Below are 16,006 nucleotides of genomic sequence, written 5' to 3'. Positions count from 1 at the left end.
TACTTTCTTCCCAGCTACCAGCCCCACGGCAGGGGTGCATGTCTTCCCATCCAGCTAGCTAGGTACCCCCTTAACACAAGCCATCGCCCTGGCCATCACCCTGGGAGTTAGCACCAGATCCTCAATTCAACTTTATTTCAATAATTTAATAGAAAATTAAAATAATAAATAATATGAAACAGATTGAGAAGACAGCTGAGCTGGTGCAGGCCCAGACCAGCCTAATACAAACTTAAAGAGGTAAGGAGAATGGAAAGGGAAAGAGGGAGCAAACTACCCTGCACAATGGTTGGGAGGCAGCTCAGAATGTGGAGGGTGTTATTAAGGGCTGGCTTGACACTTTGGCATGTACAATGTACTAAAAAAAGAGAACTCTAAATCATTTTAAACCAGCTGGTAAGGGAAAATAGCAGGGCCAGAGTGGTAATGAGGGAATGAATGTAGCCTTCTGAAGGGCTCTAACTGAGGGAAGGGGCTGGAATGTACCATGTTATTAGCAATGAAGTGAGAATGAATGGAAAAGGGCCAAAGTGAAAGTACCATGCAATAAAAGGACACAAGGGAGACCCACGACTTGGCCAGCAAAGCCGGGGCAAAGGTATGGGAAGGGGAGGAAAAGAAAGAGGGACTGGGTCCCAGTGGCAGAAGAAAAACAGGGAGAAAGGTCAAGATCAGTCCTTGAAGACAATCTGTTGGCCATGAGGACGCTCGTCATGGGTGATGTGGCGCCGGACATGGATCCTGCGGACACGATGCTCTCGGTTCTCCTCATCCTCCCCTCGGGCCATCCCACCACCTCCAGCTACACCCCCTGTGGCCTCCAGGAGGGCTGGGTCTGGGCCCCGGGGAGTCTCGTAGATCAGGATGTTCAGGGTCTCCTCAAAGATCCGGGCCTCTGGGAATTCCACCTGCAAAAGGCCAGCAACCCCCAGCTCCCATCCTCTGGTCCAGCCACACAGCAACCCCTTCCCCCCAGCTGCTCCTGCACTGGCACACCTCCTAGTCTTTGCAATCACAGGTTCTTTGGCCTGGACTGTCCTCTGTGCAACTTCTTAACTCAGCAAAGTCACACTTACACTTCAAGGTCCAGCTCTGAAGTCAGGCCGTTATTTATTTTCTCTCCTTTGCTACTAAGTCTTTTGGTATATTCTTTCATTAGACAAATCTTATTGAATAAGTGCGCTGTACCAGGGTTGTTCTAGACATTGGGAACATAGCAATGAACAAAACAAAGTTCCTACCCACAGGAAGTTTACATTCTAGGGGGAGGACACAGACATACATTTAATAAAATATAAACTGTCAGATGATCACAAATGTTACGGGGGGGTGGGGATAATCATGGCCAGGAATGTCCTCAGAGGGTATTCAGAGAAGGCCTCACTGAGATGACACTTGACCAATGGCCAAAGGAGAAGAGGGAGGGAGCCAGGTGGGCAACTAGAGGAAGAGCAGTCTGGGAAGAGGCAACAGCAAGTGTAAAAGCTCTGGCACAGGAGTGGGTTTAGTGGATGATTTGAACATCAGCAGCAAGGCCAATGCACCGGCACAGAGTGATGAAGTAGAAGGGACGAAACAAAGAGGTGACTGGGGTTCCCCTTGTGTGTCTTGGAGGAATATAACTAACATAACTCTTAACAAGCTACCTTCTAATTATTGATTTATCTTGTTTTCCCAATAACAGAGGAAGCTTCTTAGAGCTGGGCCATTCATTCACGCATCAATAAGTGTTTCCTAGCTTCCACTATGAGAGACTCTTCCATGAGCCCCACTAGTGCTAAAGAAGTTGGAAGAAAAAAAAGATACAGCCCTACTCTCAAGGAGCTAACACCTTACTACTGACACCCCTCAGCATCCCCAGCTTTATTTAGCTAAGGAAGAAGAATGACCAACTTTGTCTGGGACTGTCAGTGTAAATGTTCATGAGTGAAGGTGTCTCAAATAAAGTGATGCTTAACTTGGGTCTTAGAGATTAAGTACAAGTTCATCAGGCAGACAGGGATGAGGAAAAATAATCCCAAGGAAAAGGAATAATGTAACCCTGGCTGGTTGCTCAGTGGTTAGAGCACCAGCCAAGCCCTGAAAGGGTAGTGGGTTCAATTCCTGGTCAAGGGCATGTACCTGGGTTGCAGGTTTGATCCCCAGCCTCCGTTGGGTCATGTGCAGGAGGAAACCAATCAATGTCTCTTTCTCACATTGATGTTTCTTCCCCTTCCCCCCCCCTTCCACTCTGTCTAAAATTCAATGGAAAAAATATCCTAGGGTGAGGATTAACAACAACAAAAAGGAATAATGTGTGCAAAGTTGGGGAGGTGTGAAATAGCATTTGATACACAGAGACTTTCAAGATTCTGGTATCTGAGGCACATCCCTCATGAAGGTCAGAAGAGACCAGGCTGATAAGACTGTCAGAGGCAAGATGGTATGACATCATGATTTACACAGTTAAGACCCCAGAACTTGGATCCTGACTCTCAGTGATAGATCTCCCCCTGCCTGATCTGCTCAGCTGCCTTTGTCCAGGGTCCTGGTCCTGCCAACCACCATAGCCCTCCCTGACCAGGCCCTGAACCCCTTCTGACCTTGGTCTGCTTCTTCTCCGTGGCATAGACAATGGAGGTGCAGCACACCTCGGCGATTTTGCGGCCCTGCCCGTAGAAAGACCAGCAGCAGATCTCGTCCCCCAGTACATCCTTGAGGAAGAGCAGCCGCCCATGGAAGCGCAGGGCCAGTTTGTCAAACAGCTCGATGTTCTTAAGTAGGTTGTCATCTGAAGTGCTGAAGACCAGGGGCCAGGAGGCCTCAGCACAAGTGGCTTCCCACCTTCTGTTCCCCCCAGCATAGGGCCCGGACACCCAGCACTCTGGTCCTGCCCAGGGGTTTGGTGCCCAGCAGGGACCTTCCTCCACCCCTGGGGCCAGGCCACGCAGGCCTCTGCAAGGAAGCAGCATTTGCTGAGCAAATCCCAGCACAGTAGAGTGGCTACCTGTGCAGTCTCTGGAGTCAGGCTGCACCACCTGGCATCCTAGCTCCACCACTTTTTAACTGGGTGAAACTAGGCAAATTACTTCACCTCTCAGTGCCTCAATTTCCTTAGCTGCAAACTGGAGATCACAAATTTTGTGAGGATTATGTATTAATATATGTAAAGCACTTAGAATAATGCCTGTTACAACATAAGCACTTAGTAAATGCTAGTCATTATCATCAAATCCTCACCAAAACCTGTTTGCTGATAAAACTAAAGCTCAGAAGTGAAAATGACCTGTCCGAGGTACCCAGTGGGTAAGTGGCAGAGCTGGAATTCCCATTCAGCAGGCACTCCTTTCATCCCTCCTTGTGGCCACAGCCCTCCCCTTGGGCCAGGAGCAGGGCTGTCTTGAGCCCAGGGTTCCACCCAGGGCGCCTCCCTAGCCCCTGGCAGTCACCTGGTGTAGGAGTACTTGTTGTTACTGCGGTTGTGCAGGAGCTTCACCACGGGCTGTTGGGGGAGAGAGGATGGAGAAGGGTGGGGCTCAGGCTGCGGGGAGAGGCCCCCAACCTCCACCCTAAGGACTCAGGGCCTCACCTTGGAGGTGCTGGCCAGGAGCTGCTGCTCCTCCTGGGGAGATGTCACCATGGGGACGAGGCACAGCTGGGACAGGGTCTCCCTTTTTTGCTGGAGAAGAAGCGGAAGGTGGTTAACAGCACAACCAAAGGTCACTCACTTACCCACTTCAAAGTCTTCAAAAGCTGCTTGCCACCTTTGGGGGGAAATCCATACTCCTTAGTTGTCCACAAGAGTCTGCAGCATCTGGCATCTCTGATCTTGTCCCTACCTCTCCCCCGGCTTGCTGGGCTTCAATCCCACCAATGGCTTGTTGTGTGGCACATCCGGTTTGTGCCCACCTAACCCTTTGCTGTTCCCACTACCAGAGACACTTTGCACTAAGTTTCTGGCTCCTCCACATCATTCAGACCTCAACTCCAGCAGTGCCCCTCAGTGTGCTGGTCCTCCTCCCTAAGCTCCCTGGCTACAGCAGCCTCCTCTACTTCCTCTTCACAGTATCAGTTCACTTTCTTCACAGCACTCAGTTCCTCACATTTTCTCAGTTTTTAGTCTATTTGCTAAGGTCTGTCTCTTCCCATGTAGGTGGTAAGTGCATAGTGTACAATAGATGCTCAGTAATACATCTATTACTCCTGTATAATAAATTAATGAGTCTGGCTGGGTGAGAGGCTGAAGGCAGAATCAGAACCGGACACACAGGCTTCTTTCCTTTTCTGTCTTCTAGAATCGTCATGCCAAAGCTCCTCTTACCTCTCCCGACCTATAAACTAGATGTGCAATTCTAACACAAATTCAAAAAAAAAATTTTTTTGAGACACCCATAAAGCTTTTTCTAAAATTAATATGGAATAAAAGTCTAGCCCTAACCGGTTTGGCTCAGTGGATAGAGTGTCGGCCTGCGGACTGAAGGGTCCCAGGTTCGAATCTGGTCAAGGGCATGTACCTTGGTTTCGGGCACATCCCCAGTAGGGGGCGTGCAGGAGGCAGCTGATCGATGTTTCTCTCTCATCAATGTTTCTAACTCTCTATCCCTCTCCCTTCCTCTCTGTAAAAAATCAATAAAATATATATATATATAAATAACTGTTAAAAAAAAGTCTACTATTATTTAGGTCAATTTAAAAAAGAGCCAGATATTAAAATATCCTACAAAGCCATAATAATGAAAACAGTGTTGTTTTGGTGCAGAAACAAACAATGGAACACAGTAGAGAGACTGGAAACAGACTAATGTATATATGAGAACTGATATTTACAAAGACAGCACCACAAATCAATGGGGAAGTCCTAGCCGGTTTGGCTCAGTGGCTAGAGCGTCGGCCTGCGAACTGAAAGGTCCCAGGTTCGATTCTGGTTAAGGGCACATGCCCAGGTTGTGGGCTTGATCTCCAGTCGGGGACTTGCAGGAGGCAGCCGATCCATGATTCTCTCTCATCATGGATGTTTCTATATCTCTTTCCCTCTTCCTTCCTCTCTGAAATCTATAAAAATATATTTTTAAAAAATCAATGGGGAAAGTATGGAGTGTGTATTGATTATTGCTGTGTAGCAAACTGTTCCAAAACTTAACAGTTTAAATCAACAATCAACATTTCTCAGTTTCTGTGGTTCAGGAATTCAGGAGTTCAGCTGGGTGGTCCTGGCATGGGACTCTCATGAGGTTGCAGTCAAGTCAGCTGGGGCTGCAGTAATCTGAAGGCATGGCAGAGTCTGAAGGATTTGTTTCTGAGAAAGCTTGTTCATATGGCTGTCAAGTTCATGCTGCTTATTGGCTGGAAATATCTGATCCCTGTCCCTTGGACTTCTCCATAGAGTTGCTTGAGTGCCCTTATAACATGGCAGATGGCTTCTCCAAAGCAAGTAATTCCAGAGGGAGCAAGGTGGAGGCCTAAATGTCTTTTATGACCTAGTTTTGTCAGACCTACTCAGTGTGGGAGGAAACTACACAAGAGAATGAATTCTGAAAATAAGGTCATTGGGGACTGCCATAGAGGCCGGCTCCCATTGATTCAAATCCCTCCCATATGCAAAACACATCTACGGCTTCCAATGATCCTCCAAAGTCTCATCTCATTACAGCATCAGCTTGAAGTACAGAATCTTGTCATCTAAATCAGGTCCAGGTGCGGATGAGGCGCTTTGGATGTAGTTCCTTAACTATAGCTCCTGAAGTACATTTGCTCTTGATCTGAAGGCCTGTGAAGTTGTCTCTCCCAAACACCCAATACACAAGGTGGGACCGACATACTAGTGAGGATACAAACTAGGGAGCTCTTGTTCAAAAGGGCAGGGCAGGGGACAGGAGGCACCTAGAAGGCACTGCTTCATGAAAACTCTTAATCCAGCTGGGCAAATGTTGGGAGCTCTCTGATGCTTACTCTTACCCCAAAATGATTCTCTGTGGCTTTGGTTCTGCCCTGAGTCAGCCTTCCTTTTCCATGAAAGACAGTCCATGCTTGCAGCTCCAGTTTCCTTAGTCATTTCCTGCCTGCAGAATTTTGGGGTTCTAAAGGCCTCTTCTCCTCTTGCACTAGCTCTGTGCCTTTTAGTGTTTTTGCCAAAAGAATTTTCTTAAAAATTTATTGGGTATCTTATGTCTTGGGGTTCACTTCACTAGGCAAAAGCCACATACACAAATCTCTGTGAAATAAGCTCTTCTCTACTTTGGGCTTGTGCTGAGACTGCCGAGGGGCACCTTTAAGCTTCTTAGATGCACTATTATTTGATTGAATGATTATCTGAGATATCTTCTTGGATATTTTTGAGATTTTAAAAGATTTTACAATTGCATCCACAGCTTCCTCTTTAGACCAAGTTTTACTGAAAATACCCTGTATTTGCTCTAGGCCAACAAGCCATTTTTAAATAAATAAATATAAATATAAATATAAATATATATATATTGATTTCAGAGAGGAAGGGAGAGGGAGAGACAGAAACATCATTGATCAGCTGCCTTCTGCATGCCCCCTCCTGGGGATTGAGCCCACAACCCTGGCATGTGCCCTTGACTGGAATCAAACCTGGGACCCTTCAGTCCACAGGCCGACACTCTATCCACTGAGCCAAACCGGCTAGGGCAAGCCATTCGTTAATTTCAACATCATTTGTTATCTGGAAAAGCTGGGCATTTTCAAACTCTAATTCCTGGCTCCATTTTGTTCAACTGTTTTTCTTTTAGCTTACCCTCTCCTCTTTTATTTTACTGTAGGCAACAAGAAACACTGTGGCAACTTCAACAGTCTGGAAGTCTCTTTAGCTAGGTCACCCAGTTCACCAGGTATGTTTCTACCTTCCACATTACTGTAGGAGACAGTGTTGATAAACTTCTGCCACTACAGAACAAGGATCGCCTTTGCACCAGTTTCCAATAACATTTTCCTCACTGCAGCCTCCATAAAGGTCATCAGACTCCTATAAACGAACTCTTTAAAACTATTTAGGCTTTTATTAACACTCTTCAAAGTCATTCCAGCTTCTGCCCACTTCCCAGGTCTAAAGCCATGCCCACATTTAAAGCTTTTGTTATGGCAGAATCCCACTCCAGATATCAAAATGTTATTTATTGCTGGGCAACAAATTACTACAAACTTATTGGCTTAAAACAAATAAACATTTATTATCTCACACAGTTTCTGGAGGTTGGGAACTGAGATTGGCTTAGCTAGGTGGTCCTGGACCATGGTCTTTTATGAAGCTGGAGTCCAGATGTTGGCCAGGGCTGTAGTGATCTGAGGACCTGAGTGGCCTCCAGGATCCGCTTCTGAGATAGTTCACCCATATGAGTGGGAGTTTGTGCTGACTGCTGGCAGGAGGCTTCAGTTCCTCCCCAAGCCAGGGCTGCTTGAGGATCCTCACATGGCAGCTGGCTTCCCTCAGAATGAGTGACCCAAGAGAAGGGCAGAAACAGCAGTATCTTTATGACCTAGCTTTAAGTCACACACTACCATTTCTGCAATGTCCTATTGGTTACAGAGGTTAGCCCTATTCAGTGTGGGAGGGGATTAAACATGAGCCAGAATAAGCAGGAGGCAAGAATTTTGGACAATTTTGGTGGCCATTTTTGTTTAATTTTTTTTATTGATTTCAGAAAGGAAGGGAGAGGGAGAGAGTGATAGAAATATCAATAATGAGAGAGAATCATTGATCAGCTGCCTCCTGCATGCCCCCTACTGGTGATCGAGCCCACAACCCAGTCATGTGCCCTGACAGGGAATTGAACCGTGACCTCCTGGTTCATAAGTCCATGCTCAACCACTGAGCCAAGCTAGCTGAGCTTGGTGGTCATTTTGGACACTGCCTAGCACAGATTGTTTAATAAATGGCATTGGGAAAACTAGTTCACTGTAAGGAGGACAAAAAAAGAGTTAAATCCCTTCGTAATTCATATTTACAACAGATTAAACAACATTTAGATTAAAAGATCCATATATAAAAGATAAAAATATAAAGTTATTTTAAAAATGCAGAATGGAAAAAACTTCTTAAACAAGATCCCAAAGGATACACCTTTGGGGGGGGAAAAAGGAATTTGACTAAATTAAATTCAGAATTTCTCTGGTTGACAATGGAAACCTTACAAATAACCACACTTAATAATGTTGATGGTATGACAGAATTATAATTATTCTACAACCCCAATGAAATTACTGACTCAGGTAAGGGTCATCAATTGGTGTGTGGTTGATAGGTAATTGCCATTCATATAGTGCCAAAATAACATCATACAGAATACTTTTTAGTTGGCAACAAGGGAATGTAACTACAATGGAAGGATCACACCAACATCACCTGAATCAAGGGGCTAATTCTGAGCATCACTAATGACAAGCCACATTAGCAATATTATGGATCTCTCAATACAAACAATGTAAAAAATGTAAAATTACCTAAAATGTATTCTAACCAAAATGTTTAATATCAAGCCTTTATATCCATCATGTAGTTTATAGAAAACTCAGAATGGGGTGGGTTACAAACCAAATAATACCACAAGTAAACAACTAGGCAAATTTGGAAATTGGGTCATTATGCAACTGGTGGTCTCTTTAACAAGTCAGCATCATGTGAAAAAAGGGACTGGGTTGGAAGAACCTTGAAGAACATAATAACCAGACATGGTGCAAGGATCTAGACTGGGTCCTTGTTTAGATGAACCAGCTATAAAAGATATTTCTAGAATGTGTGTGCGCCCTGGATATTAGATAAGATAAAATTTTACTGACATGGAAAGATGGCAATTATTAACAAACAAAGCAGATTACAAACAGCACATACAGTGTGACTGTATTTTACACACACACACACACACACACACACACACCTGGAAGGACATTTGATACTTTCGTATTTTTAATTATCTGTGTTTTCTAAATTTCTGTAACATATACATACTGCTTTAAAAATAATAAATGGTTATTTACAATAAAAAAAATCAAGTATTTCCATTCAACAATAGCTGCTATAGGCAAGTGACATTCTAGGAGAAAATACTGGCAACATCTAAAACTGACTAGAAATTATTATCAGAAACAAACTTCTTCAGCTGGGGTTCCTCTCATGAATCTGAAAACTTAGCAAATAATCTGAGTAACTATTTTCTGAGCTTTCCCAAGGAGGGTAGGTAAGTAGTACCAGTCTAGATACATAGGAGAAAGGTAAATTTATTATGCATAATACATGCCTTAGGGAAATAGGCCTTAATTCTCCCTAGGAACTAAGCTAAATTATTCAAGGATCTCCTGTAAAGCAACAAGAAAAATATATTTTTTAAATGTTTTCAAATGTTTTTATTGATTTTTAGAGAGGGAGTGGGATAGAGAGATAGAAACATCATCAATCAGCTGCCTCCTGCATGCCCCCTACTGGGGATTGAGCCACAATGGGGGCATGTGCCCTGACCAGGAATTGAACTGTGACCTCTTGGTTCATGTGATGCTCAACCACTAAGCCACATGGCCGGCCAAGAAAAAGATTTTTAAAAAACGCAGTAGAAAATTTAGTAAAGAATATGAATAGGCAGCTCAGTTGGTTGAGCACTGTCCCATACACCAAAAGGTCGAGGGTTTGATTCCCAGTCAGGCACATACCTAGGTTGCAAGTTCCATCCCACTTGGGGCAGGCTGGGGCTCGTATCAGAGGCAACTGATTGATATTTCTCTCTTCCTTCTTCGCTCTAAAAATCAATAAACACATGGAAAAATAACAAGAGTATGAACAGAAGGGGAAACCAAAAAAGCTAGTATATAAAAAGATCTCATTAGTAATGAGAGGAATGCAAATTAAAATGAGATCACTCTATACGAATCAGATTGGCAAATTAGAACACTGGATCATGCTATGTGCCGTCAAGGATATGCAGAAACAAGATCCCTATGCACTGCTGCACAAGAGTGTAAGGTGCTACAGCCATTCGGGAGAGTAATCTGATGATATTGATGAAATTTGTTTGTATGTGTCCTGTGACCCAGCAATTCCACTCCCAGCTACAATCATGAGAAACCCTGGCCGAGGACCCACAAGGGCACATGTATGAAGATGTTCACGGTGGCACCATTTGTGGGGGCAGAAAGTGGGGAGTCCCTCTAGGTCTCTAACCTCGGGAAAATGCATAAATAAAATATGGTGAGTGCATACCACAGATTCCTGTGCAAAGAACTAAATGTACATGGAGCAGCATGAATAAAACTTGAAAAAAGTACTGAATTAAGAAACAAAACACATGATCCATAACTCAATGCCATTTATAGAAACTTATATGCATACAAAACAATGCTTTAGCTTTTCAAGGGAACAAACATAATCCAAGCATATGGAGGAGTACCTATGGGGGAAAGGGAAGTGGGAAGGGGTTTGGAAATAAAGGAAAAAAAATAAAAAGAGAAAAGATTTGCATAGACCAATGATGATTCAGTGCCACACACTGAGGAGCATTCTGTCCCCAAGTAATATAAAAAAAAAAAAAAATCTCCAAACAAACAAGCAAACACTAGCCAAGTGGGGTGGGATGGGAATGGTCTCAGAAACCTGGAAGGGAGGTAGCTGGAGCACAGAAAAAGCACTGTCCTTGGAAGCCAGATAACCTGGGGTTGAATGTGAGCTTTGCTGCTTACTGGCTCTTTGACCTTGGATGCATCCCCAACATCCTCTTTAAAAAATAAATGTCAAGCAGGGGTACAAGATGAACATACAAGCAGCAGAATCCCTCCTGACACACAGGAGTGATTATGTGGGGGTGGATAACATTAGATCAACATTAGCTTCAGGAGTGGGTGTGAGATGACATTAGACAAATGTGAAACTATAGCTCAGGAATGCGCTTCCAAGATCATCCCATTCCAACTGCAAGTGGTTACCCATTAATGCAGTGGTTCTCAACCTGTGGGTCGCGACCCCTTTGGCGGTCGAACGACCCTTTCACAGGGGTTGCCTATCCTGCATATCAGATATTTACATTACGATTCATAACAGTAGCAACATTACAGTTATGAAGTAGCAACGAAAATAATTTTATGGTTGGGTCACAATATGAGGAACTGTATTTAAAGGGCTAGAAGGTTGAGAACCATTGCATTAATGGGTCATGAAATAACTTTAATGGGTCTCAAAGAACATTAAAGGAAAGAAAATAATATTTCAGAATGCATTTCCCTGAAAGTATCATTTTATAAAACTCTTATTTCAATTATGAATATGAAATGCATTTTCTCTATGGGATGCAGTCACAAAGTTTGAAAAATATGGATACAGCCCAAAGAAATCCTATACTTTTGGATTCCAAGAATAAGTATTCCCCAAGGTAACAGACACTTGTTCATAGCTGCCACTTCTTAATATACAAAGGACATCAAAAAAGAAACCCTCGTAGTCTCCATTAATATTGTATCATAAGAGAAAGGATGTTTTAACATTGTAAAAATAGGACAGAATAAAAGGCTTTATGTAAAACTCACTACATTGTACTTATTTTTCTCACTTCCCTATCTTGTGGAACATGAGGACAGAATGCCAAGGTAGAACTTGACTCACTCAAGGCCAGCCAGTCAGCTACAGTAGAGGTGACACTTAACCCCTATGCCTGGCTGTGCTTTCCAATATCTTCTCTCAGAACCCTGAGATCCACAGAAATGAAGCACAGCAGGTAGGGCTCTGGAACCCCCAAACCTTCTGTCAAAAAAAATTGTTTTAAGCCCCTGGGGGTGGGCGGGGTGTTGCCTGCCAGGATAGAATCAGATCATGGAGGTCACTACATTCCGTTTAAGTTAAGATTTTTTTTACTAGTGGCACAAGAGAGTTATTTATGATTTGATTTCTGGGCAAAGGGGAGAATACATTGGGATTATTTTTGAGGATAATTCATCAGGTGGTAGCGTAACAGCTGGTTTGGCTGTGTAGAAACAGCAAGCAGAGAGAGCAATCATTTAACCATTGCAATAGTCTTGGCATGAGATGTTGAGAGGGGCCCTGCCTAAAACAGCAGGGATGCAGAAGACAGCACCCCCAAATTTTCTGGGGTCATGGCTACTCAAAGCCAGGCCAGAGGCAGCCTCTCACAGTAGTATCGCATTATTTCCTTTCATTGTTTCTAATGCCCTTATATCTAACTACGTGAGCAGCTCTCCCAGGGTCATGGGCATAGGAGTGGAACTCAGGAGGTGGGGGGAAGGACCCTCACCTGTAGTGCCAGCTGGCAGTCCTCAATCAGGCCCTGGACCAGGTAGTAGCGTGCTTCACCCAGTAGCTCCCCCAGTTCTCTGGTACTTTCAGGCAGTGGCACAGACCCATCCCGAAGGTAGTTGAGGATTGTACCAAAGTGACGGCCGCTCCGGTCAATCAGCACCCAGCCTGGTGGGATACAGAGAAGAAAGAGAAGGGATGGCTTTTCTGGGGGCCCTGGAGCTACTAAACTTTTATGAAAAAAGGATTCCAACTCTACAAGTCTGAATTTTTCTCAAACCTCTGTGTTATCCAAGAAATACCATTAAAACATGTCCAGTGTTTCCATGCCCCCCCAATAATATATATATATATATATATATATATATATATATATATATATATATATATATATATTTGATTTCAGAGAAGAAGGGAGAGGGAGAGCTAGATAGAAACATCAATGATGAGAGAGAATCTTTGATCGGCTGCCTCCTACACGCCGAGGACTGGGGATCGAACCCGCAATCCATGTATGTGCCCTGACCAGGAATGGAACCCACAATCTTTTGTGGGACAGGACGACACTCCAGCCAATGGAGCCACCCGGCCAGGGCACATGCCTCTTTTTATTGGTATGTTTGTTTACTGTTCTCCCTGTCCCCAGAAAGAAGTAAACTCAATAAGGCTAATCTCCTCGGATCCATTTACCCAAACAAAGTATCTCCAGTATGAACTGGCGCTTTACAAATACTTACTGAACAAGTAATTTCTTCCCCTTTAGACAACTGAAGACTGAGCTCCACCTCCCAAATGTTTATTTTCCTGCTCTCACAATCTTTGTTAAACCTCCCCCCGCCCCCCTGAATCGCCCCCTCCAAAACTGCAAGATTCCACTTGGGCCTGTGAGGCCCAAACCTGAACGCAACACTCCAAGAAGGTAGGGTTCACCTGCCAGAGAGAACCCTCCACCCTCCGCTCTGCTGTCCCTGGCAAACCACACGCAGCCTCTCCTTCCACAACCTGCACTTGCAGATGGCGTCCTCGAGTGCATTAGGGGAAACACAGAGACACAGGCAAGATCTCCCAACTCCGCGGGCTGGCTGTCAGCAGCGCTAAGACAGGGGAACGAACGGCTGGGCAGCTGGGAAAAACTGACCAAGGTTGCCGGACCGATGCTGCTGGCAGCAGGGCCGGCTCCCAAGGTGTTTGAGCTGGGGCGGTGAGGGTGGGAGAACTGGGAGAACTGGGAGTGGCGATGGAAACTCTGAAGTGACACGTTAAACCCCTCACCACGGGGCCTGGCAGAGCTGCAGACGGGGTTGTTTCTAAGCGCAGGCTGTTGCTGGGGGTAAAGGCTGGGGGTGGAGGAAGGTTATGAACGAAAAGGGGGAGACGAGATGGGATGTGGGGATGGAAGGATGTGAGAGTGAGTTGCTGGCGGGCAGTGAGCGGAGGGAAGGGACACGAAGGCCCTGGGCGACGAGACGAGGAGTCGGGTCTCCCCGGAGGGCGGAGGGCAGCGCGAGCGGGGCGTGCGGTACCTCCGGCGTCGGTGAGTACCTCGGCGCGGCCGCTGAACATGGCCTTGAGCAGGGTGTCCTGCCCCGTGAGGGTGCGCAGCGTGGTGTAGTGCAGCGAGCCCCCTCCACGTTTAATTTAATGTACTTGCTATTCAGAGTCTGCGGCTGGAGCTCGTCGGCGTCGGTGGCGCCAGGGCTAGGCTCGAGCTCCCAGGGCGTAGGGACTTCCAGGGACAGGGCCCCGGCCGCCGCCGGGCCCGAGGCCTCGGCCGACATGCCAGGTGGGGGCGGCGGCGGCCTGGGGCTCTCTCCGCGCCCTCCGGCCGCTCCCCGGGACCCTGGGGCCGACCCCTCCTGCCCGACAGCCCGCCCCACACGCCCGCACGCCGCCGCTCCGCGGAGACACTGGCCCACAGCCTCGCGCGCCAGCACCTCCCCGCAGCTGCGCAGGCGCGGCAACGTCGCGTCCCGACCTCGCGAGGCGGGGAGTGCGGAGCATGCGCAGTGGCCTCGGGCCGGTGCAGGGCCGCGGGCGGGGCGCGCCCCTCGTTACCACCGAGGACCAGGTCCCGGCGCCTGGCCACCTGCCTGGTGTGGAAAGCGACGTCCCGGTGCCTTGGTCGGGCGGGCGCTCTCAGAGCGACTCCCAAGCGTGACGGGGAAACTGAGGCCCCGAGGAGCAGGTTTCTGGGCAAGGTGTCCCGCCGGCCAGCCCCTCGCACTGGACAGAGCAGAGCTGCGAACAGGCACCAAGGGGAGCTCTTGGAGAATGCTGTGAAAGTCCAGCTGAGTCCATTTAAAGATCAAACTGGCTTTATTCCACCATTCATGAGTCAGATGGCATACCGTCTAGCAAATAGAAAGGAGCTCCCTAAGCTACAGGAAAGAAAAGGGTTTTAAAGGCAGAAAGGGGGCAAAAAATGGGACATTAGCAAAGAATATATTGCTTCAGGAAAGGTGGGCCTCCTAAGAGGGGTGTGTGTGTGTGTGTGTGTGTGTGTGTGTGTTTGGGGGGGTGGGGGGAGGGAGGGGGGTTATTATCTCGCTAGTGCTGACCAGCTCATCCCATGTTGCCTGGTTAGAGATTGCATTCCTGGGAGATGTTGAGGTTGCAGTTAGGTTGGGTGTTAAGTCTTGGTTTGCTGATGTGGGGCTCAGCACAAGTGACTCCCCTTTTAGGCCTGTCAATTGTTTTCAACAAGGCTAAGGGGGATGGCCTCCCAGGGGAGGTGGCAGTAGTGCCAGGGCATGCGGGGTGTGGGTAGGTAAGGTCATCACGGACGGCCTCTCCGAGGAGGTGATACTGAGTAACGCAGAGAATGGCCGGGGAGAGGTGTGAGGGCAGAGAGTTCCAGGCAGAGAGAAGGACAATGCAAAGACCCGAAGGCAGGAACAGGCTTGGTGTATGTAAGGGGCTGAAAGGATGTCAGGGGTGGCTGGAGCAGCCGAGCAAAGGTCTTAGAATCCCAGCTAATGTTGTGAGGTACCCGACCCTGAAAAAGAAATAAGATAGAAACCCATGGTTGATAAGAAAGTGTGGTGAGAAGTGTGATGTAACCATCCAGCTTAATGTCTGGCAGGGGGATTTGCTGGAGGGAAACTAAACAGAATTGTAGAAGGGCGGTGTGTGTGTGTGTGTGTGTGTGTGTGTGTCCCTGAGAACTGCTTTGCTTAATTCCTTCTGCCCAGAATTAGGACATTTTCTCTGGTTCCTGATCAATGACAACTGGTCTTTGGCCAAGTTCTGCAGATACAAGGTTGCGCAGCACCATCCTTATGGATCCTTGTTCCAACTAAAACTGGGCCAAATACCTGCTCCCTTCATGTTTTCTCACGATTCCTCTAATTTGTACCCTTATCCTTCTAACTGACACAATTTCACTTGAGACAATTTAGAATTGCAGTGCCATTTTGGGGAACTTTTCACAAGAATAAGATTGTTTATTCGAAAGGTACCTCAGAACAAAAGAGGAAGAAACCCTCATCAGGAGACTGTCTTATTTGTCAAAAAGAGCGGTTACTTTGTTTAGCGTAGGCAATGTTTCACTTCTGTACTTTGTATATTAGTAAATGCTAACTTTTTAATTGCATGGGTCTATTAAATTGTCAAACGCCTGCGTTGTTTTTAAAAGGAATGCCATTCTTTGGGTGTGCATGTACTAGTATATGTCAAAATCTGTTTTTCTACATTCAAACTGTCTTCCCTCCTCGCTGAGGGATCATTGATTAGATTTTTAGAGTGGTAATTTCATATTTCTCTAAAGTAGCTCCCTCTCAA

The 16,006-nt window shown here is 46.2% G+C and overlaps 1 protein-coding gene across 1 annotated transcript; it reads right to left on the bottom strand.

Moving 5' to 3' along the window:
* Nucleotides 1–113: 113 nt before the first annotated feature.
* On the bottom strand, nt 114–14,159 carry KCTD13 (potassium channel tetramerization domain containing 13). The gene is given in 7 exon segments (XM_006103348.3): nt 114–908; nt 2,583–2,778; nt 3,429–3,481; nt 3,569–3,658; nt 12,225–12,394; nt 13,750–13,852; nt 13,855–14,159. Coding segments are annotated over 7 exon segments (999 nt in total). The 5' UTR covers nt 14,005–14,159; the 3' UTR covers nt 114–671.
* Nucleotides 14,160–16,006: the final 1,847 nt, after the last annotated feature.

Source organism: Myotis lucifugus, unplaced genomic scaffold, assembly GCF_000147115.1.
Source record: "Myotis lucifugus unplaced genomic scaffold, Myoluc2.0 scaffold_480, whole genome shotgun sequence".
Taxonomy (NCBI): Eukaryota; Metazoa; Chordata; class Mammalia; order Chiroptera; family Vespertilionidae; genus Myotis; species Myotis lucifugus.
This window is presented reverse-complemented; position numbering and strand designations above follow the sequence as displayed.